General features: G+C 42.1%; 1 protein-coding gene across 1 annotated transcript in view; it reads right to left on the bottom strand.

Moving 5' to 3' along the window:
* Nucleotides 1–212: 212 nt before the first annotated feature.
* MORN1 (MORN repeat containing 1) overlaps nucleotides 213–10564 on the bottom strand; it is a 436773-nt gene continuing 426421 nt past the window's right edge. Inside the window, exon 14 of the mRNA XM_044281850.1 lies at nucleotides 213–399. Coding sequence (XP_044137785.1) covers nucleotides 284–399 — 116 coding nt within the window. The 3' untranslated portion in view covers nucleotides 213–283. The remainder of the gene's footprint in view (nucleotides 400–10564) is intronic.

The raw sequence follows: 10564 nt of genomic DNA, 5'->3' as shown, positions 1-10564 counted from the left end.
TAAAGCCCAGATACGTAGCAAAGGCCCCTGTGGCTGTCACTTAACGGGCCACATTACCTAACGGAGGCCATGACAGTATCCAATAGCTGACCTAGCCACACCCTTCATGTACACTATTCCAACTACAATACATAAGCCAGAATGTAAAACAAAAAATACAATACAAAAACTTTGTATTTATGTTGTATTTAATAACTGATAACATACAAAAATATAAAAGAAAAACATAAAACACAGAAGTATTCAGACCACAGTAGGAACGAGCAACATTTCAGACTTCTGATTAATTTTTCCGCTTGGATTTTTCAGAAACCATTCTTACAATTTTAAAAGCAGGCAGTAGAGTGTGTCCCAGAAATGGTGGACTGGTAATGTCTTCAACCATCAGAACGTACGTCCCTGGAAAAAGAAGAGGAAGAAGCTGTGTGTGCTTGCTTACAGACAGACCTTATGTTATGGGCAGGCAATTTTTGTAATGTCTATCTAGAGTAAATGTGGTTTAGATCTCAGAATACAGAACCATGGAGTCATAGTCACATACGTATATCTGTTGTCAATAAATCTGATATGGTTCCTGTTGGGAAATGTATTGAAATATCTTGGAAGAAGCTTCATCAATTAGTTGTGGTAGAATACAACAACTCATCGGTCACACACAAAAAACTCATTAGATACATTCTATCTCATAATACAGAACCAGAATTTATAGATCACACAGATCCAGATGCTGGGATTTGATATTGTTCTATGTACAGCCAAGTTTTGAATTGCTCTTTCTATAAGACACTTTCTGCACACATAAAATGATAACGCTTTGGGGGATAATTTTTCACATCCTGCAGTTCAGAATTCCATCTTCAAAAAGTCTCAAAATACAGGTTTGTGTTTTTACAACATTCACTCCAGTTTTGAAAAGTTAGTAGGAAAGTGGATGTGGTTAGCCTATCAAGCTGATCTAAACCAGATTTATCAACTAACTTTTAAAAAAGACACACAAATTGTTGCAATCTCTCTGGTAAAGGGTGCAGTAGAAAGCGAAGTACCATCTGAAATAGAGCTGCCTCTGCTTATTACATGCCTAATTCTCTCTCCCCGATTCATTGCCACAATTGTGAGAAAAACTCTTTTTAATTCTTATGCAAATTACTTTTTTGGTACATTCTGGATACAGTAAGTTAGTGTTATTCATGATACTCTTTGTAAGAGTTTAACATGAGTAAGGCTACTTTCACATTAGCGTTCGGGGCTCCGCTTGTGAGTTCCGTTTGAAGGCTCTCACAAGCGGCCCCGAACGGATCCGTCCAGCCCTAATGCATTCTGAGTGGATGCGGATCCGCTCAGAATGCATCAGTCTGGCACCGTCTGTCCTCCACTCCGCACGCTTGCAGCGTTCGGGTGTCCGCCTGGCCGCGCGGAGGCAAACGGATCCGTCTAGAGTTACAATGGAAGTCAATGGGGGCGGATCCGTTCGAAGGTGACACAATATGGTGCATTTTTCAAACTGATCCGCCTCCCCATTGACTTTCAATGTAAAGTCTGGACGGATCCGTCTGAACACAAATTGTACTTAGACTTTTTTAGTAAAATATAATGCAGACGGTTCCATCTGAACGGATACCATCGTTTGCATTATAGGAGCGGATCCGTCTGTACAAATACAAGACGGATCCGCTCCGAATGCAAGTATGAAAGTAGCCTAACTATAACTTTCCTCATGACTTTATTTTGTTTTATCTCTGCGCCAGTGCTACTCCTCCAACACTATGATTTGTTCATCGTCCGCCATACATCCCTGACTGCCTCCATGAGAACCTCCGACGGGGCGGACTGGCCATAGACCTTTCAGGGAAATTTCTCAGCGGGACGATGCCCAAGGGGCCACCTGAACCCTCCTCAGCCAGTGGGAGATTTGGGGGTATGTATTTTGTGCTGCTGGCAGTATTTTCTAATGGACTGTGGCATTTGGCTCGGTTAGGGCGGTATAATGTGCTACAATATGGTATTGTTGGCCCTGCCTTCAATCAATTTGGACCCGACTACAAAATAGGGCCACTTTTAGTATTTTTTCCAGGGTCTCTTTAAGTTCCCAGTCCGCCCCTGACCTCTAATATTACTTGCCTACATCCCACGTGAGCCATCTCTGCAACCTGTCTCATAACATGTACTTTGGTTTTTTTGTCCACTTTTACCATCCTAAATTTAGCAGTCTCAGACTTTCCTCCTCCTACCATCTAACGTGGAACAACTTTCCATTGAGCTCTCCGCTATTTGACCTATTTATCACCATTAAAATCCTTAATTAGAACTCTGCTCGAGGTGTGGAACCACCTCTTTTAGTCAAACTATATCAATCCTGACGTTGAGTCACGTGAGCCTTTTTTGTGGTTCTCTATAGCAAATTTGAGCAGGAGCATTGAGTACAGTCTTTACAATGTACTTGCGAGATTGACAAGCATTCTGTAGTGTAAAAGCATTTTGGCATTCAACACACCATTCCTTTCATGTGGCAGATTTAATAAGCACTAAATTAGAATAAATAGTGAGGAAGGGGTGCAGTAGTTCCAAACTCTGTAATTGCCCCACTCTACACAAGGAATAAGTAATAAGAAGACAGATGTCCCTGATCTGTAAGCACAATGCTAATCAAACACCTGCGATTAAAGACGTAGAAGAAGCCTCTCTATTAACGCTAATCAGCACTAATCATACTATATCAAGAGCGAAGCAAACAGGGTCCATTATTAGCAAGGAGGAATCTCATGTGCCCCCTGATTCTCTAGTGTTTATATTTTTCTCATTACCAAACAAAATGTTTTCAATCACCTAAATCAATTCACTCGCGCACAATGGGCTTCATCTTTACGGTGCCGTATGCAAATGTCAATGCGTCTCCAAGGGAGGGGATTGCAGTTCACAACAGGAACCGGCATTTATTTATAGATTGTAGACTTCCATGAACATAATTAAGTGGAGCTGAAGCATTAGGCTCTTAGCGGTGATTAGAAGAACTGCGGCACGTATAGGGAGGCGGTGACCGAAAGGACATGCAATCATTTAGTATCGGAAAGATCATTTGAACCATCTTTTTATACAGAGAAGATAGTAGATGAGTTCATCAACAGTTTTATATACAGTAGGAAGCACAGCCTTATTGGACCCTAATAGTATGTTCTTTGCTATAACCGTGTTTGGTATGCTATGAGACTACAGTGTTATTGTCACCTCAACTAGTTCATTAGAGCAAGAGTATGGACACACATTGTCGCTGAAACCCTGCCTACTAATGCGTAATACCTGCAAAATAGTGCAGCTATTAGCGATCAGTGGTAAGCATGGGGGGGACACCTGCATTATCCAACTTACTTTTTTAAATCATGACATGCAGTGGGGTGTCCCTGCACAGTCTCACAATGTCCAATCAATGCTGGTACTGGTAGACCATACACGGTAATTTACTCACAGTTATGAGGAAACATGCTCCAGAGTTATTATTTCATGATGAAAGTATATATATATTATATATATATATATATGTTCAGAGAAAGGTCACAGGTCCTCTTTAAGGAATTCGGAGTCAACTGAGTAGGATCCTTCATTTCAGACCTTTGTCGCATATAGAGAGCAGCTATAGAGAATGTTTTTCACTCAACAATTTCATACATTATAGAAATGCCCCATTAATTTTCAACTGGGATTGCATAAGGCTTTATTTTTACTTTGGAGTAACTGAACGCTTAGAGGGCATCTGTCAGCAGTAGAGATGGCCTTGCGGGTCGGCCGGCGGTCGTTTTGTGGTGAATTTTGTGCATTCGCAATTCGCTGAACTAGCGAACATATGGCGATGTCCACCGGCGTCATATTCTTTTACATTGCGCTGAACTTTGACCCATGACACATCCATCAGGTGGGACAGGACAGCCAATTAAGACGTTTCAGCACATGGACACACCCCCACCCAATAACCAAACCCGATCTGGCAGCCATTTTACATTCTGTGTTTTGCCAGTGTAGGGAAAGAAAGGTTGCTTTGTGGAGCAGGGACAGGCTGTTAGGGACACTAGCTAATAGGGCCACAAAAGTCCTTTTAAGCACTGGTATAGGTGTGCTATCGATAAGTGTGATATACTGAAAAATTTGATATATTTATAATATACTTTCTAACATAGAAAGTATATTATAGTGCATTTGAATTATGCAGCAGTTGTGTGCGGTTCTGCTATGATACCGCAGCTATATAAAGGGACAAGCGCTATTGGAACAACTATTTGCAATGGGTGTGATATACCTGTTGCCCCCCCCCCAAAAAAACTGATTAAGGGGTTTGATATACTTGCTTTCACAAAATACTGATTGAGGGCTGCAATATACCTGCTTCCACAAAATACTGATTAAGGGGTTCGATATACATGTTTCCACCAAATATTGATTGAGGCCAGCAATACACCTGCTTTCGCAAAATATTGATTAAATAGTTTGATATACCTGCTTCAACAAAATACTGATTGAGGGCTACGATATACAGTACCTGTTTCCACAAAATACTAATTAAGGGGTTTGATATACCAACTTCCACAAAATACTAATTAAGGGGTTTGATATACCTACTTCCAAAAAATAATGATTGCGGGCTACGATATACCTGCTTTCACAAAATACTGATTAAGGGGTTCGATATACTTGTTTCCACCAAATATTGTTTGAGGCCTGCGATATACCTGCTTCCACAAAATTCTGATTAAGGGGTTTGATATACCGTATTTTTCACCCCATAAGACACACTTTTTTCCCCCTGCGTCTTATGGGGCGAATGCTTCCATTTTGCATCGCAGACTGCAATGTATGAGCCAGGAGAGAGGAGGGGCTGGAGTCCAGAACTAGGGGTGGGGCCCTATGCAGTCACTGTACTCTTACACCGGTCCCCGCCGCTTACTGCAGTATTTATAAACATTAATTCTTATCCTGTTAATAAGTTTAACTACCGCTGCACTCTCCCCTGTTCTATCCATACAGCACTTACGAACAAGCTTCCATAGCAGGCAGAGCGGACAGCAGCAGTAACGTCACTCACTGACGTCGAGCGCCTGGTCCTCCCACTTTATGAATAAAGCAGGCGGAGCAGGCGCTCAACGTCAGTGAGTGACGTTACTGCTGCCGTCCGCTCTGCCTGCTATGGAAGCTTGTTCGTAAGTGCTGTACTGATACAGGGGAACAGGGGAGAGCGCAGCTTTAGTTAAACTTATTAACAGGAAAAGAATTAATGCTTATAAATACTGCGGTGAGCAGAGGGCCGGTGTATTGGGGGACACTGTTATGAGGGGTGTATGTGGATGACATATAGCAGTGTCATCCACAGATCCCCCCCCCCATAACAGTGCCATCCACAGATCCCCCCCCATAACAGTGCCATCCACAGATCCCCACCCCATAACAATGCCATCCACAGATCACCCACCCCATAGCAGTACCATCCACAGACCTGTGCAGGTCCCCCATAAAAGTGCCATGCACAGGTCCCCCATAACAGTGCCATGCACAGGTCCCCCATAACAGTGCCATGCACAGGTCCCCCACATGACAGTACATTATCCACAGATCCCCTAAAATAGTGTCATGCACAGACCACCATTAATTCAAAACCCACCAAAAACACACCTTTTGGCTAAAAATATTTTTTTTCCTATTTTCCTCCTCAAAAACCTAGGTGCCTCTTATAGGCTGCTGCGTCTTATAGGGCGAAAAATATGGTACCTGCTTCCACCAAATATTGATCGAGGACTGCCATATACCTGCTTCCACAAAATACTGATTAAGGGGTTTAATATACCACTTTCAACAAATATTGATTGAGACCAGCCATATACCTGCTTCCACAAAATACTGATTAAGGGGATTGATATACCTGCTTCCACAAAATATTGATTAAGATCTGTGATATATCTGCTTTCACAAAATACTGATTGAGGGCTGCGATATACCTGCTTCCACATAATACTGAATAAGGGGTTCGGTATACCTGTTTCCATCAAATATTGACTGAAGCCTGCAAAATACCTGCTTTCACAAAATACTGATTAAGGGGTTTGATATTCCTGCTTCTACAAAATACTGATTGTGAGCTGCAATATACCTGCTTCCACAAAATACTGATTAAGAGGATTGATATACCTGTTTCCACTAAATATTGATTAAGGCCCGCAATATACCTGCTTCCACAAAATACTGATTAAGGGGATTGATATACCTGCTTCCACAAAATATTGATTAAGACCTGTGATATATCTGCATACACAAAATACTGATTAAGGGGTTTGGAATACTTGTTTCCACCAAATATTGATTGAGGCCTGCAATATACCTGCTTCCACAAAATACTGATCAAGGGGTTCAATATACCTGTTTCCAACAAATATTGATAAGGCCTGTGAGATACCTGCTTCCACAAAATACTGATCAAGGGGTTCAATATACCTGTTTCCACCAAATATTGATTGAGGGCTGCGATATACCTGCTTCCACAAAATACTGATTAAGGGGTTTGATATACCTGTTTCCACCAAATATTAATTGAGGCCTGCAATATACCTGCTTCCACAAAATACTGATTAAGGGGTTTGAGATACCTGCTTCCACAAAATACTGATTGAGGGCTGCGATATACCTGCTTCCACAAAATAATGATTAAGGGGTTTTATTTACCTTTCACCAAATATTGATTGAGGCCTCAAAGTGGCCCTATTTTGTAGTTAAGTCCAAATTGATTAAAGGCAGGGCCAACAATACTATATTGTAGCACGTTATACCACCCCAACAGAGCCAAATGCTACAGTCCATCAGAAGATAATGCCCCCATCAGTACAAAATACATCCCCCAAAAACTCCCACTGGCTGAGGAGGGTTCAGGTGGCCCCTTTGACATCGTCCCACCGAGAAATTTCCCTGAATGGTCTATGGCCAGTCTGCCCCTGTTGGAGGTTCTCATTGAGGCAGTCAGGGCTGTATGGAGAACGATGAAAATATCATAGTGTTGGAGGAGTAGCACTAGCGCAGAGATACAACAAAATAAAGTCATGAGGAAAGTTATAGTTACTCATGTTAAACTCTTACAAAGAGTATCATGAATAAATAACACTACCTTACTGTATCCAAAATGGACCAAAAAAGTAATTTGCATAAGAATTAAAAAGAGTTATTCTCACAATTGTGGCAATGGAACGGGGAGAGAGAATTAGGTATGTAATAAGCAGAGGCAGCTCTATTTCAGATGGTACATCATTTTTTACTGCACCCCTTTATCGGACAGATTGCGGCAATTTGTGTGACTTTTTTAAAAGTTACAGTTGATAAATCTGGTTTAGATCAGCTTGACAGGCTAACCACATCCACTTTCCTACTAACTTTTCAAAACTGGAGTAAATGGTGAAAAAACACAAAATGCATGCAGATAAGTCCAAATAGTTACAAAGCTCTATTTTGAGACTTTTTGAAAATCAAAACCCCTAATCAAACCCCTTAATCAGCATTTTGTGGAAGCAGGTATATCGCAGGCCTCAATCAATATTTGGAAGTGGTATATTAAACCCCTTAATCATTATTTTTTGGAAGCAGGTATATCGCAGCCCTCAATCAATATTTGGTGGAAGTGGTATATCAAACCCCTTAATCAGTATTTTGTGGAAGCAGTTATATCACAAAATACTGATCAAGAGGTTTGATATAGCTGCTACCACAAAAATGTGATTGAGGCCTGAGATATACCTGCTTCCACAAAATACTGATTGAGGCCTGAGATATACCTGTTGCCCCATATAAACAGGGTGGTATAAAAAAAACTGTGGTGGCCAAAAAAATAATTGAGGGGCATGATATACCAGCTTCCACAAAATACTGATTAAGGGGTTTGATATGCCTGCTTCCACAAAATACTGATTGAGGGCTGCGATATATCTGCTTCCACAAAATACTGATTGAGGCCTGAGATATACAGTACAGACTTCCAACGGTCTTCCAACAGTCTTGAAGGAGTTCCCAGAGATGCTTAGCACTTGTTGGCCCTTTTGCCTTCACTCTGCGGTCCAGCTCACCCCAAACCATCTCGATTGGGTTCAGGTCCGGTGACTGTGGAGGCCAGGTCATCTGGAGCAGCACCCCATCACTCTCCTTCATGGTCAAATAGCCCTTACACAGCCTGGAGGTGTGTTTTGGGTCATTGTCCTGTTAAAAAATAAATGATGGTCCAACTAAACGCAAACCGGATGGAATAGCATGCCGCTGCAAGATGCTGTGGTAGCCATGCTGGTTCAGTATGCCTTCAATTTTGAATAAATCCCCAACAGTGTCACCAGCAAAGCACCCCCACACCATCACACCTCCTCCTCCATGCTTCACGGTGGGAACCAGGCATGTAAAGTCCATCCGTTCACCTTTTCTGCGTCGCACAAAGACACCGGGATTGGAACCAAAGATCTCAAATTTGGACTCATCAGACCAAAGCACAAATTTCCACTGGTCTACTGTCCATTCCTTGTGTTCTTTAGCCCAAACCAGTCTCTTCTGCTTGTTGCCTGTCCTTAGCAGTGGTTTCCTAGCAGATATTCTACCATGAAGGCCTGATTCACACAGTCTCCTCTTAACAGTTGTTCTAGAGATGTGTCTGCTGCTAGAACTCTGTGTGGCATTGACCTGGTCTCTAATCTGAGCTGCTGTTAACCTGCGATTTCTGAGGCTGGTGACTCAGATGAACTTATCCTCCGCAGCAGAGGTGACTCTTGGTCTTCCTTTCCTGGGGCGGTCCGCATGTGAGCCAGTTTCTTTGTAGAGCTTGATGGTTTTTGTGACTGCACTTGGGGACACTTTCAAAGTTTTCCCAATTTTTCGGATTGACTGACCTTCATTTCTTAAAGTAATGATGGTCACTCGTTTTTCTTTACTTAGCTGCTTTTTTCTTGCCATAATACAAATTCTAACAGTCTATTCAGTAGGACTATCAGCTGTGTATCCACCTGACTTCTCCACAACGCAACTGATGGTCCCAACCCCATTTATAAGGCAAGAAATCCCACTTATTAAACCTGACAGGGCACACCTGTGAAGTGAAAACCATTTCAGGTGACTACCTCTTGAAGCTCATCAAGAGAATGCAAAGCAGTAATCAAAGCAAAAGGTGGCTACTTTGAAGAACCTAGAATATGACATATTTTCAGTTGTTTCACACTTTTTTGTTATGTATATAATTCCACATGTGTTAATTCATAGTTTTGATGCCTTCAGTGTGAATCTACAATTTTTATAGTCATGAAAATAAAGAAAACTCTTTGAATGAGAAGGTGTGTCCAAACTTTTGGTCTGTACTGTATACGTTATTAGTGCAGCAATACCCAAGGTGCGGCAGCTATTTGCTTGTGTGTATTAAGGTGAAATTGAGCGTCAAGCCTCAATCGTCTGCTTACATATATTCAGTTTCCACACGGTTGCAATTTGCATTTTCTTGGTGGTGGTGGGGGGGGGGGTCAGTTTTATTAAGCTGTATATATATATATATTATATATATACACACACACGATTACTGCAACAATACCCAAGATGTGGCAGCAATCTACTTGTGTGTATTAAGGTGAAATTGAGAATCAAGCCTCAATCACCCCTTTACATATATTCAGTTTCAACATTTTTTTTATTTTTTTTGGGGGGGGTGGTTAAATTTCCTTAAGCAGCAAAAATTTAAGTGATTCATGCACCAACTTTTTGTCACATCTCTGGCTGAATCTGATGAATATACCCCATTTTGCCACTGTTGCTGTTTGTCTGCCTAACTACCACCACAGGTGAACAGCTGCATGCTGCATCCTGCATCATGCCACTAATGCCTCAATCGCCCATTTACAAGCATTCAGTTTCTACACACGGTTTAAATTCTTAATTTTTGGGGGGCGGATTAATTTCATGAGGAAACATATGTATGCGATTACTGCATTAAGGCCTCATGCATATGACCATTGTTATGGTCCGCATTTGAGCCGCATTTTTTGCAGCTCGGGTGAAGACCCTTTCACGCTGTCCGTATCCGTTGCATGGCCCCGCAAAAAAAAAAAATAGCATGTCCTATTCTTGTCCGTTTTGCGGACAAGAATAGGCATTTCTACAATGGACCGCCCATTCCGTTCCGCAAATTGCGGAAGGCACACGGGCGGCTTCCGTTTTTTGCGGATCCTAATACTGATATTTTCTCACAGCTCAGGCTGATTGCGATTAATACAAATCGCCTTGCTGTCGGTGCCCCATCTTTCCACTGTCTATCTACCATCACGCTCTGTACAACTGCTGCTTCGGCTTGCATTATGCCACTTATGCCACTTTACAACCATCACATTCTGTACAGCTGCTGCTGCCACTGCCTCCATCGTGCCACCACCATCATCATGGCGCTGCTGGGATCTGCCAACCATCATCTTCCGTAAGGTTGCTGCTGCCTCCATCATGCTGCTACCTTTCTGCCAACATGTACCATACGACTGATGCTGCAGCCGCCGCTGCCTCAGCTGCTGCTGCCCCTCACTGCTAATCCCCT

Source organism: Bufo gargarizans, chromosome 2 (assembly GCF_014858855.1).
Source record: "Bufo gargarizans isolate SCDJY-AF-19 chromosome 2, ASM1485885v1, whole genome shotgun sequence".
Lineage (NCBI taxonomy): Eukaryota > Metazoa > Chordata > Amphibia > Anura > Bufonidae > Bufo > Bufo gargarizans.
The sequence above is the reverse complement of the archived record's forward strand: the minus strand, read 5'-3'. Positions and strand labels throughout refer to the sequence as shown.